Below are 14,169 nucleotides of genomic sequence, written 5' to 3'. Positions count from 1 at the left end.
CATGTAAAGGAAACCAATTTAAACAACAGCCAAATAATTAGAAAATCGGGATCGACAAACTATATATAAAAAAGATTCCTCCAATTCATCCATATCCATATCTAACATAAAGAAAGAGCAATAACCTTGATGCACTAACCTTGATGCACTGATCAGCCTGAAGTTTGTTGAAAAATCGTGCATCACTAATGACATTGATGACTTTAAAGGTACCACAATAACCATGAGCACTAATCCTCTTTGCTTGAACTTTGAAAATAATTTCTTTGCCAAGCAGTTTATGAAAAAACTGTGGACAGTATCGGTGCTCAATTTTCTGTCATAGATATTGAAAAGTGATCACTAATTATTGGACAAAAATAAAGTATAAGAGATACTTATCCATAGAGTATACAGCAATAAAATATAAGTGAATAAACTATACATCGATTTCATCTTCTAACAACAAAAAAATATCAGAACACGTTCTCCCTAATAGCTTAGTGGCTGGGCTGTCTAACAAGACAAACATTCCACAAGAAGTACCGTCTTCAACAAGTATCTTAATTCTGTAACTATAATAAAGAAAGTAAATATGAGATTCACCTATTTTTCAGTCCTAGAAGAGGCTGATACATGAAGGCAACTTATATCATTGAATCAGAAAACATGAAAGTAAATTTGTAAATCATAACCTAGATTTACCTTATCATAAAATGCTGAATCTCTCTGCTGCATAGCTGACAATAGAACACATTGTCATCACCTACAATAGGATGACCGCAAACATAAGAAAAAACCACCACTCCGGATCTTCAACAATCTCCTTAATTTTTCCAACCACAAAGTATTGTCCATCCTATAAGAAAAATAAAATTCTGAATTGAATCAGCAAGGGATGTCTACAATTTTATCAAAAATCAATTAACATGAGTATGTCTTACATACCACTAAAACATGTTAAAAAACTAATAGTGCGCACCTCATTGTTGGCCTTAAGATTATCAATAGTGCGTATTAGCTTCCAATCAAAAGATTCATCATCCATTACACATACCAAATCCCCAACCTCATTACTACAGAGTCTACTGAAATGGTGGCTCCCAATACCATATCTATTTAAAACGGATAAAAAAAATTAATATTAGGATTAAAGAATTTCAAGAACAAAGTTATAGAGAGTTACAAAGAGAAAGAGAAAAAACAGAAAGAGATAGAGAGAGAGTGAGTGATAGAGAGGGAGGCACAAATTTCAAGTTTCGAGAGGCAAAACTTAAAGAGAACTGAATAAAACTAACTGATTCAGAAAATTCACAGTTTCCTGCATATCAGGGTTGATCAAAACTCGGGAAATATTGATGACATTTTGGAGACTGACTTTATCTACAAATCACAAAAGACAATAAGAAGAAATTAATTCTTAAAGAAAGTATTCATTGGTATAAAAAAAATATTTAAACAAATCAAAACTGAAACATGTGCAACATGGACAACTCTTCACCTCCATTGACTTTGATCTTGAAAGATTGCAGAATTACAACAGGTGGTCTCTGGTACCTTTTCAAAGTATTCATGTCTAAAAGAGCAGGACAATCACCAACAAAATTGCAGGAGATTTTCTTCCTGGGTAATCATTATAAGAAAGGATGGACAAGAATAGACTAATTCAAGAGCAGTAAAAAAAAAGAAGAAAAACAAACACAAGGTTATTTCAAAAAAGGATGAGAAACAGAAACACAATGCTTACCCATCAGCAAAAACTTCAAGAGTCAGAACTTTCAATATCTTTCCATTACACTCAACATCCCTTCTCTTTTTCAATCCACAAAGCACCCCAATAAAATATGTTTACTCAAATTATAGAAGACAAGATTAAACCCTCAGATAGAATACCATGAGACATTTGGTTGATTTTCTATTAATTTCAATTTAACACACCTTTATAATGGTTTATATTTCAAAAATTGAAATTTACCTATTAAGTACTCATAATCAATGCACTTCTGAAGAATCTGGTCCATAGAAGTTACACTTAAACCAGGGTTGGGTATGACTGTACTTGAAGCAGGCAACAACAGAGGTACTACACTTGAAAAGGATGCGAAAATGATGTCTTGTAACCCTGACCAATCCAAGATTGGGTATCACTTTGAAGTTGGAAATAATGAATACTTCTCCTTCTTTTAACCGATCAATAAAAGTTGAAATCAAATCATCCTCAATAGTTGCTTGGATTTTGTGGTGCTTAAAAAAAACAAGGAAAAAAAAACACCTTAGCCTTTATAATATTATACCATGAGACATTACATGCTAAAAATTATCACATATAGAATTTTAAAAAACAGAATTTAGTTAACTAAAAAATGAGTTTTGATAGAACATAGGCGGGCATACACACACAGAGACACACAAACACACATATTCACCTGCTTATCCATCAAGACCATGTGTAAGAGTTTCTGGATATTTTCATTAACAATCGTAGCATCTTCCCAAATGGTCAAGATCTTAGCCTCAATAGTCCAACTTTCCTTCCATGGAGAGATTTTTCTAATAGCATCAATAGCAAGACTCATCTTATAAAAATAGCAGAGATGAAAGAATGTAGATGATAAAAACAGAAAGCAAAAGCTTGGCAAGAAAAAACTGTGTTGGATCTGAGTCTTATCTCAATGAAAAGGAATGCAAAAGAAGAGAACCAAGTAAGGAACAAATGATAGCTTCTGAGAGATCAGCACAATACTCCATCACCTCATCACTACTTATAGTAGAGAAACGGGCAACCCTGTAATGCAAAGCTTGTAGAACACGTTTATGTTGAAGTCCTTGCATAGATTGATTGATTGATTGACAGATGACTTTCAATGTGCCCATACCTAATTAAATAACATATACTCATAGCTTTATATATAGCTATGTAATATCAACCTATATATAAATCTAGATACATCTATCTATCTATCTATTATCTATAAACCAACCATACCTATTGATTCATGATATCTTTGACTATGTAGATATACTGTTCCCCACCAATATGAGTAGTGAGATAGAACACATGAGGAAGATTCACCCAAATAAAAATAAAATAAAAGCTACAAACTTTTATCAATGATACCTAAGAGTTCAGCTGAAACTCCAAGAGAGCTGAAAAAGAAAGTACAAATTACAGCAAAAAAAAAAGATCAATGTCAAACCAACCGAGACTAATTGAAAATCAACAAATCACTTGTTTTGTGGTCAATAATTTCGTTTTAAACCTGAAACAGAAATGAACATAAAAAACAATATCCCTTTTTCAAATTGTTATATTTTAAATATAGTAGAGTTCCCAACAACAACAGCGCTTGGAGATATTTCAATTGAAGAAATGTTGACATCCTAGTTTGATTCTTATGAGCATAGATTTTAAGCACATCATTTTCCTGGGACCAAACACGCAAAAAACCCTACAAATGTAAACAAGTATACTGAACCAACACCCCCTATATAAACAGTATACTCCCTTGCATGCTTCCCACTTGAATCCCTTCTCTCAATCACTACCTCAAAGCACTCACAAAGAAAACAATTGACCCAAAACAGCTGGTAAGAAGAATTAAAAAAACTCATCACAATTGAACATAGTTTCTACACAAATAGCTCAGAAGAAAAATTATGTAACTTAGCTTTCTTCCAAATTTCCAAACCCACTCTCGATTTTCAGTGGAACCCGGTTGCAAGTTCAGACCCAGAACCAGCTCCATTCTAGATTGATTTCTCATACATCTTCGTCTACCAAGAGATTAGAGTATAAAAATTAGTAAATTAGAATGATATTTTTAACAAAAGGAAACAAATCAAAGAAAACACGATGATGATAGGAACACTGTTCCGACCGGATCTTTAAGACCGAAAATGTCGACGGAAGTGGGTAACATTGATGCACATTTTTCCGACAGAGAGAGATCAGATAATCCAAGAAACGATCCATAAACACGAACCGTATGGGGATAAAGGAAACTGGTTGAGGATGGTGAGAGACGAATCGGGGTCACACCAACCACAAAGAAAAAAAGATGCAGGAACGGGAGAATGCTAACAGCCAGCAGAAGCAGGAAAGAGAAACGTAGGGCCGAGGACTCGGTAACGAAGGAGAAACTTATGAGGAAGATGACTGTTGATGTTCCATTCCATTAGAGGGACCATTTTTTTTATGTTTTAAATTCTTTTATAAATTTCAGATATTAGCTTCAAGTGTAAAACAAAAATAAAATACTATAAAAATATTAAAATTAACATATCTGTAGAACAAAATAAATTACTGGTCTTTAAAAATAAAATAAACAATATATGAAAGAAAAGTTGAAAATTTATGTACTAAATTATGAAAAAAAGAGATATTAGAATCTTAATAAAAAATCAATTTTAAATATATATATATAAGGTGTATAAAATACATATTATTTTGTATTATAGCTTTAGTGATTAATGAAACGGCTGATGTAAAAACACCCTACCATGACGGCATGTTGAGAATAATTTTTAAAAAAAAAAATAATAGACTTGTAACTACAATATATTTTGTCTTTTGACTGCATTGTCAAGAAAAAAATCCTTTCATGAACACCAGATTTCTTGTACAAAATCAGTTCGGTATTTGGAGTTAACCAGCTTTCATATTTATATTTCAATTTGAAATGTTATAAATTTTTAAATGAAGACAAAATATATATTTGTTAATAACAATTAAATTTAACTTTAGCTTAAATACATTAAAAAATGTAAATGTAAAGCAATTTATTAACCAGCATCTATATCTTTTTGGGTGATTATAATTTATTCTTATATTTATAAACAGAGTAATAATTAATTAATTATTGAGCCAATTCATTTGAAATTGATCAAATAAACGAAGATTTTCTTTTCTTGTAATTAAAAAGTACTTTCATTAAATACATAACTATCACAATTATATCCATATTAGAATTCAACAGACACTAAGTACCAGAAATCAAACAATAATTTAAAGTAGTATGTCAACACATTAAACTAAAAAGCATGCAGATCCTCCACGGCCTCATGATCACTTCCACATTGGCTGAAAGCATCCTCAACTTCAGGCATAGAATCAACCAGAACATGAATCTGAATAAAATTTAAATGCACTTAGCTATTGATATTTTTAAACACTAATAATTGAACAAATTATAAAAAATATACAACAAACCTTATGGTCATTCATCTCAGCAGCAGCCTCAAAAACATTAATAACAGAGGCATCATCCCAGATTTGTTGAACAATATACACAGAACGATTCATCTCATAACCCACAGGCCTAGCATCAACCATGAACACAACTTTTTTGTGCAAAAGACTTGAAATGAGTTTCAATGGAACAACTTTGCAATAAGATCCCTAAAAACCAAAAATAAAGAAAAAAAAACACAAAATACTTAACAAATACATCAATAATAATTTATGTTTTCTCTAGGAATTGCAAAAGAAACAAAGTTACTATATCTATATCCATATACTAATTAAAACCACAATTGGATCACAACCTGACTCAACTCTGGGTGATTATCTAAAAAGCTCGAGCATGTTGTCTTTATTATTTGGATGACTTCACGATCTTTAAGAACAAAAATATTGTTCCCATTTGAATGAGACACTACAACCTTCAAGCAGAACCTTCCAAATCATGAGAAAACAAAAAAATTTCAGCTAACATTGAAATAATAAATAGTTACAAAAACAGAATAAAATGAAAGAACAAAACACCTTCGGACAGCATCAATGCATTGAAGCTGACATAGATCACATGATAAAATATTTTTATTAGTTGACACAAGAGAACCACATAAACAAGTTGAGAATCACCACTTATGATTTTTCAACACAGATGATATAGTTCCCAGAATAAAAACAAAACCACCCTGCAACAAAGAAAAAAGGATTACAGCATTTAAAATTTCAAATAATTTACAAAACTATTATTTACTAATTTTTCAAGTTATAATATAACAAGACTAACAAAAAAAATGATTTAAGAGATTTTATTGCAAATGAGGGAAAAAAAAAACATTCTCAGAATCAGAATAACAGCGATTCGGTGAAATAAGATCAGTAATAATATCTTCAATAGTTTCTGATTGAATAGCATTATCACAAACTACTTGAGTCTTGTAATCTTCGCCAGTTGCATACTGCAAGTAGCTATCATAGATTGGTGGAAAAATGGGACCATCAAGCATTGCTTGGGATAAGTTGGTTAAAATAAGCATCGAATCCATTGGTTCAAAAAAAACAATTGCATCAACATGTTGTAAGATAAGGTGAGGAATCATACATTGATATAATCATCGACTGCAACTGGTTCTTGATTATGACTAAAGACATTCACAATTTTAAAGCAACTGGAGTAATCTGGATCAACTGCAGAATCAATTTCAACCTTAAAAACTTTCTCCTCTCCAACAACATGATCAAACATTTGTGGAGAATATGACCGACAAACCTTAGGAGTTTAATATAAAGAAATCAATAAACTTGAACACAAAATTTAAAGAATAAAGATTAAATGAGGTTCGGTATGAAAGAGTTCATACTGCAAGCACACTAGGATCAACTGGAAATTCATCTTCTATGCTAAGAAATGCTTCAGAACAGGTTCTTCCAAATAGTTTTGTTGCCGCATTATCAAGCAAAACAAACAAAACAGTACACCTAGCATCCTGAATCTTTACCCGAATTCCATATCTAACACAATTAACAACCAAGAATCATAACTAAAACCAAAAAATCTGCTTAACAACACATAGAGTGGCGCATAACAAAGAAGTAACAAAAAATCCATAAGATTATTAATTAATCTATTCCAAAATAAGGTTACATATGAACTCACTTGACCATAACATTCTCAACACATGAACCACAAGCATCACAAAGGTAGAGATCCTCATGCTCAACAACAGCTTGACCACACACACATGTGTAGTACCACCAATCTGGTTCATCCATAACTTCCTTAATTGTCCCAATAACAAAGTAATGAGAATCCTGTAAAATTTTAAAAACAATGATATACTATACAATAATCATTAACAAAACAGCTTACAAAACCCAAGACAGATATTTAAGAAATTCAAGATTAAGTATTAAATAAAGAGTTTGCCAATCTAAAGTAGTACCCCATTATCTGAATGAAGATCTTGAATATTACTGATCTCTTTGGAATTGAAATAATCACCATCAACTTTAGAAACTAAGTATCCAAGGTCATTGGTCACAAGGCTTGAGAATCCATAACTGGCTACACTAAATCTACACACAAGATACAATAACTAATCTTCATAACACAAAACAAATACATGAACACCAACAAAATAACCATGGCAGCTTCTAGGTTTTTAATATTTTGATCAGAACTAACCTGCTTAGGAACTCAACGGCCTCAGGAATGTCAGGATTAATGAATAACCTAGAGACATCTATCACATTCTGTAGGATTACCCCACCTGCATGCAAGAATCCTATTTTATTAGCCTCAAACCATATCCATATTAGAAGGTAAGAAAACAGACAGCTAAATATTAGAGTAAAAATAAGCTGAATATGGGTGAAACTAACCTTCAATGGCTTTGATTTTAAAAGACTCGAGGACAACCAGGGGAGATCTTGCATATTTTTGTAACTTATCATATTCTAACAAATCACAAGCATTTCCAAACACATTGCATTGTACCCTTTTCCTGAACAGATAAGTTTCAAAAGATCAAAAGGATCTAACTATATATTTATTCTTATAAACATAAAAACTGGAAGAAAAAAAAACAGAATTAATAGAAGATAACTACTGATATAGGAGACAGTGAGAGAGATATTACCCATCAGCAAAGACTTCTAGCACCACTGCTTTCACCAGCTTCCCATATGATGCCACATCTCTTTCTTTTCGAACACCAGTAATAATCCCAACAAAGTCTAATAATAAGATTGAAACATATACAAATTTGAATCAGAAACCACACATTTTAAAACACAATACTATGATAGTAAAAGGGAAGAGCAAGAAACTTGTACGAACCAATCAGGAAACTGTGGTGCTTTGTCATTTGATCAATTTCATCTAATGATGCAAAACACAGACCCGAATGAGGTATCCTTGGACATACCACAGAAACAACAGAGGTGTTGTATTGGAACAAAAGTCTGAACCGATGTTTTGTCACCCTGTTCAAACCAGTGTTGGGTACAACTGTAAAGTGGGTCATCAAGTACACAATTCCTTCATTTAGAGACAAGGCAAATTTTGATATTAGCTGATCTCTAATGGTGGCCTGGATCTTGTGTAACTGCAGTTGAAAAAAAATGCTTCATATTTGAATTTATTAACTTATTTAGGTATCCAAACAGCATAACAACACTTGATTAAAAAAATAAAACAACAAAAACATATCAGTTTCCAACCTTCCCTTCTGGATATTATTTAAAAAAAATTAAAAACTGCAACAACCTAAAGAAATGCTAACATAAAATAAAACTCACCTTCTCATCCATTAAGACCATATGCAATAGATTTTGAGAAGAATCCAAAGCAGGATTCTTGTGGTACCACAACTTGACAACTTTAACATGCACTTTCCATGATTCTCTCCACGGAGTGATTTTGTCCACCAGATCAACACGGTCATTCATTCCCAAAATTTGAAAGATAAGAACACCAAAAGTAGAAAATATAAACAAAAGAACTCAGAACTAAGATGAGGAGATAAACAAAGGAGTTGGGGTTATAAACTCCTAAATTTAACAAACACTCAAGATTACAATGTAAGCTTCACATATAGGACAGAGATAGACTAATAGGGATATATAGATTGATATGGCCACACACATCATTTAGGAAGATATCACAAGTTACCAAATACTCATGGGAAAAGAGCAAAAACAATATGGGAAGAGGTCTGTTGCAAATTACCAAAAAAATGATATACGGATAAGGCGTATAGGAGATTAAGAGATAGATAACAGATAGATATATATAACATAAGTAAATAGCCACTAGTCGCGACCCGCGAAGTTTAGGTCGGCTAGGGTACAGTATGAAAGTAGTTGACAACAGTATGTCCTAATCTCTCCCGAAGGACACATGAGAGCCTCTATAGGCAAATTCAAAAAGTTCAATACATAATATAACCTTTCCAAAATAAAGGTGGAGAGATTCTAAGCAAAACACAAAGTAGAGAAAATAAAGATCTTCGCCGTCTCTCAGACGACCCACAACTCACTTCTGAGCACTTGGACCTGTATCTGAAAAACAAGAGATATATACGGAATGAGAACCCCGGGCCCATGGGTTCCCAGTACGGTAAAAGTGCCAAATAAATTCAATGTACTGCAATAAAAACTCACTAAGCATCCTAAACTTCTTCACCAATTATTCATCCTAGGTTCTTGCTAATCCATGAATAGGCAACTGTCATAAGGGAGTGCTAAATTCAATTCATGTTACACATGTTTCCCAACTCGCTGACTCTTCCACGAATCAGACTCAGAATCATAAGCAAAACCATCATCAGTTGTTCTGCCTCAGCAGTTCTATATCAATACATCATCATGCAATCGCATCATCAAATCATCCCATCAAGAACAGCCCTCACACCCGCCGACACCAGCATGAGGGGCCTCTCAGTTGTACAAACACAAGCAATACAGGCAAGTAATACACAAATATGGTACAAGTAGAACAAGTAGCATATAGTCAGGTAACATGGCATATATGATGTAGAAATCCAAGACAAATGGCAAACCCAAACAATTCAAACATATGCAAATGATGAATGCCTGCCCTATGGCTGATGATATCATCTGTCGGTTATATAGCCAACCCGACATGTCCTGGTAGCTAACCATTGGACAGAAACACCCATTGCGGAGCAAGTAGGTTTGAGCTACAACCCCCTTGCTACTACCCGCTCAACCCAGAGCCAGTGGAATAACCACTACTACGGCTACTACCCAGGCGGGTGTTTAAAAGCTCAACCTGGAGCGAGTGGATTCACCACTACTGCCGCTACTACCCAGGCGTCACAATCTCTGACCTGGAGCAAGTGGGACGAACCACAACCCTTGCTACTATCCAGGGTCTCAATCTCTGTCCTGGAGCAAGTGGGATGAACCACAACCCTTGCTACTACCCAGGATCTCAAAACATACATTCGTTCAGTTTAGAAGCAATCATCACTGTTATCAAATCTCAAACATTAACTTGGAGCAAGCGGGACGAACCACCACCTTACTACTACCCAGGTTTCACAAATACACATGTATTCAAAACTCCACAATTAAACTCATTTATCATAAACATCCTTTCCCGTCTCATACCCGGAGCAAGTGGACAACGCCACTGCCTACTACCCCATAAAAACAGGGCCACGCGTACGCGCACTACACGCGTACGCGCGGATGGCCAAAAACTCATCGACGCGCAAGCGTCATACGCGCGAACGCGCGGGTTGAAAAATATCCAAACGGCGCGCAAGCGTCAGCCACGCGTACGCGTGGGTGCTCTTGCGCCCAGGCACAAAACTGGTACAACTCTGGCACAACTCTCTGGAAAATAGCTGGGCATATGGTGCAGCGCATCGACGCGCCCGCGCACACCACGCGCACGCGTGGATGGTGCTTTCTGGAAGAACGGTGCGCACGCGCCAAGTGCGCCTACGCGCGTAGGGTCGTTCTGCTAAAAATTTTCTAAGTTAAAAGCTGCAGAATTTACAGATTCAACCCCCAATCTTCCGACGGTCATAACTTTCTCATTTTAAATCATTTTTCACCCGTTCTTCGAACGACATGGACATCCCGGATCCAATTTCATTTTTAAACAAGTTTGTCACAAAATGGAAATCCGCAGTCCAAGTTATGTCCCGTCAAAGTATGCCCAAAAACCATATTTTCATACAAAACCACAAGGTGCCATTTTCAAAACAAGCCATTTTCAACTCTTTTCAAAATCAACCAAAACATGCCAATTTCGTCCCTTTCTTTGAAATCAATCAAAATATACTAAAATCAACATCAAGCCTCCTCAACTCACACATTGACACTTTCTCAAACTCAAACACATTTACATATCATATACTCTTCCTCATGCCAAATTTCAACAACACTATTTCCAATCAACCATCATTATACATAATCAATATCATACTCACTATCACGTGATTTCACCCACAAATCAACCTTAATCATTACTCAAGCATATATCACAACATACATATCTCTAATGCATCATCATATCATCAAGGCATCAATAGTCATAATCACATATATGACCACATAATATGTCTCAACCAAAACCAAACATACATCATCTATATAATTTCACCCAAATTTACCAAATTCCACACTTCAACTCCTCAAACCTTATTATTCAATAACCAACCCAATCATTCATATATTCATTATCGTAAATTCATCCAATCACTTGTGTCATCATACAATGCACACATCACTTACCTTTCTTACCTTCTTCCGGCCTCCGGCCCAAAATTCACGGCCTCCGACCCAATTTCACAATTTAAATACATAAACCACAAATCAATACTCATTACCCAGTACATCAAATTCTCAATACACCAAACATACAAGGCTACACAATTCTCAACCCAATCATTAATTCACATTACATACCAACTATGCATATTAGCACCAACCATTTACACAATCCAAACTTAATCCTAGGGGCATCTAGCCTAGGAATTCTCATCACAACACACGGTACTTAAATGAAACTTAAACCGTACCTCTTGTAGCCAAACTAATTGAGCCTCTTCTATGGAAGTCTTCACCAAACTTAGCTCCAAGCCTCACCAAAGCTCCTCAAGCAATACCAATCTCCATATTGTGCACCAACATCACCAAATACACTAACATAACCAATATCACATACATACATCAACCTAGGGCTCATAAAAATGACAAATCACAAAGGTTTGAGCACTTCTTACCTCAGCCCATATGAAGTAGGGATAGAACCCACTTAGAATCCATGTTGGAGTATCCCTAAACACCCAAAATCACAAGATTTCAACACTAACTACCCAAAAACGTATAACAGTAGAGAATTTCGAAAAATGGGCAAATATGAATGGAATACTCACCACAAAACTTAGATAGAATTGTAGAGAATGAGAAGAGCAATGCGTGGCCGCAAACGGCTCGTCAATCGGAGCTCCATAGCTCAAGTTATGGTGGTTTGAAGATCAAAGAGAGTTAGGTTTTCTCTCTTCTCTTCTCTCTTCTCAATTTCAGCGCCCCAACCCTTCTCTTTAGGGTAAAATGAGCTGAAATGCTCATAATTAATGTTTATATAGGTTGGGTCTTGGGCCCACTTAGGCCCGGTTCACTTATTTTTGTCCGTTGGCCCAATTTTGGGCCAAAACCTTTAAGATTAGCGCTCTAAATCGCACTTTAAATATTTCTACCTTCCCTAAATCTCATTTACTCATAATCAATTTCCTCAGCTGTAGTACCAGACAGATCTCAGCCGGTACTGCCGGTCAAAATTTCACTACGTGCTTTTACGCAGAAAACTATGTTTTCCGACTCGGAAAAATTCACTGAATCCAAATATCATATTTAAATTATCAAATTCCAATTGCCAAATCTTCCAACCATATTCGCTCCTATTTAACTTATTATTTAATTAATTTCGGTTAGACCGGGTATTACAGCGATCATCCGACGGATGGAGATTTGGTTAGGGATAGAGGAAACCGCGTGAGGCAGAAACGTCTTTTAGGATCCCTAATAACCCCAAATTGATGAACTTGATGAAAAGAAATTAGAATGACCTCACTTTAATTAACTTTAGTGTTTAATTGAGATGATTATACTAATAAAAACAAATAAATGCAACCAAGTGTTTTTCTGAGTAAAAAAAAATCAATAATTTCTTTCTTTAATATAACAATTAAATAATTATTTTTATTTTATAAAGGTAGAATAATTAGTTTTAATTAATAAATACAAGAATATCGTTCTTTCCAATATACTATGGTTACATTCAAAGTAAAATTACAATATTTGTTTTTTTAATAAAATTAGCATTAATGTGAGCCAGATATGTTAAAATAAAATAAAACAATAAAGATTCTTTATATAAATCCATTGAAAAAATTTTGCATACATAGTTAATAAGAACCACCGAAGACGAGAGATAAAAAAATAATAAAACCAAAATTATAAATCATTTTTAAGATTAAACTACAGATTATAAAATTTATAAAACAAAACCAAGTTTTATTAAAATATGCTAAAATCTATAACAATATCATAAGAATAAATTTGATGAATTAATACGTGATTCTATAATACATAGACAATGTCAAATAGTTATAAGAAGAAAATATAATTAGAAAATAGAGAGACATTATATTAGCTTACCAGATATGTTTATACCGTATAAAATATTCATGTATTAACAACAAGAATAAATTCTATATGGGAGGACAAATTACTTATCTTAACTACCAAGTATAAAATAAAACTAAAAAAAAAATTTTTCAGTCAAAAATTTATGTCAATAAAATCGCTGATAATTTTTCAATTAACTTATACCGGATCAAACCCATTGCTTGAAGAGAAAAACTATTTTATTGAATTTACTATTTACTGAGATAATTTTCATTGAATATTTATCCAATAAAACACAAACCTAAAAATTGAGATTTTCACGAATAAAATATATTTAAACTACTTTTAATCTACATAATACACTCTTCACTAAGAAAAAATTAAAACAAATATTCGAAAATTTAACAAAGAATTTTTCAACGTTAAACCAAAAATTATAACATAGTCTGTAATTATAATGATGAAATGTATTTAATTTTCAATTTTTTTCAATGAAGATTTCAAAACATTTGTCCGGGATATATAAATAATTTTATACTTTAAAATAATTTTTTTGAATTAATAAATGAAAAAATTTAAACTATAACAAAAAAAGTTTATTTTATATAATATTGATGAAATATATAATAAGAATATTTAAATGGGTTTAAGTTAAATAAAACAAAACAAAAAAAATGAATTTTACATAGATAAAATTATCTACTTGGTCTTAAAATAAAAAAAATTTTTAAGTTAAATTTCATAAAAAAATTATGTAACTAAAAAGTATTTTATTTTTAGACTTTATATAT

General features: G+C 33.3%; 1 protein-coding gene across 1 annotated transcript; it reads right to left on the bottom strand.

Annotated features, from left to right (window-relative positions):
• Positions 6,061-8,879, bottom strand: LOC107606559 (replication protein A 70 kDa DNA-binding subunit A-like). Its single transcript, XM_016308610.2, has 9 exons — positions 8,510-8,879; positions 8,049-8,316; positions 7,849-7,945; positions 7,592-7,713; positions 7,395-7,479; positions 7,153-7,285; positions 6,867-7,021; positions 6,571-6,721; positions 6,061-6,479 (listed from the first exon to the last, which is right to left on the bottom strand). The coding sequence occupies exons 1-9, from the start codon at positions 8,657-8,659 to the stop codon at positions 6,306-6,308; spliced, it is 1,335 nt and encodes a 444-aa protein (XP_016164096.2). The 5' UTR covers positions 8,660-8,879; the 3' UTR covers positions 6,061-6,305.

Source organism: Arachis ipaensis, chromosome B07, assembly GCF_000816755.2.
Source record: "Arachis ipaensis cultivar K30076 chromosome B07, Araip1.1, whole genome shotgun sequence".
Lineage (NCBI taxonomy): Eukaryota > Viridiplantae > Streptophyta > Magnoliopsida > Fabales > Fabaceae > Arachis > Arachis ipaensis.
The sequence above is the reverse complement of the archived record's forward strand: the minus strand, read 5'-3'. Positions and strand labels throughout refer to the sequence as shown.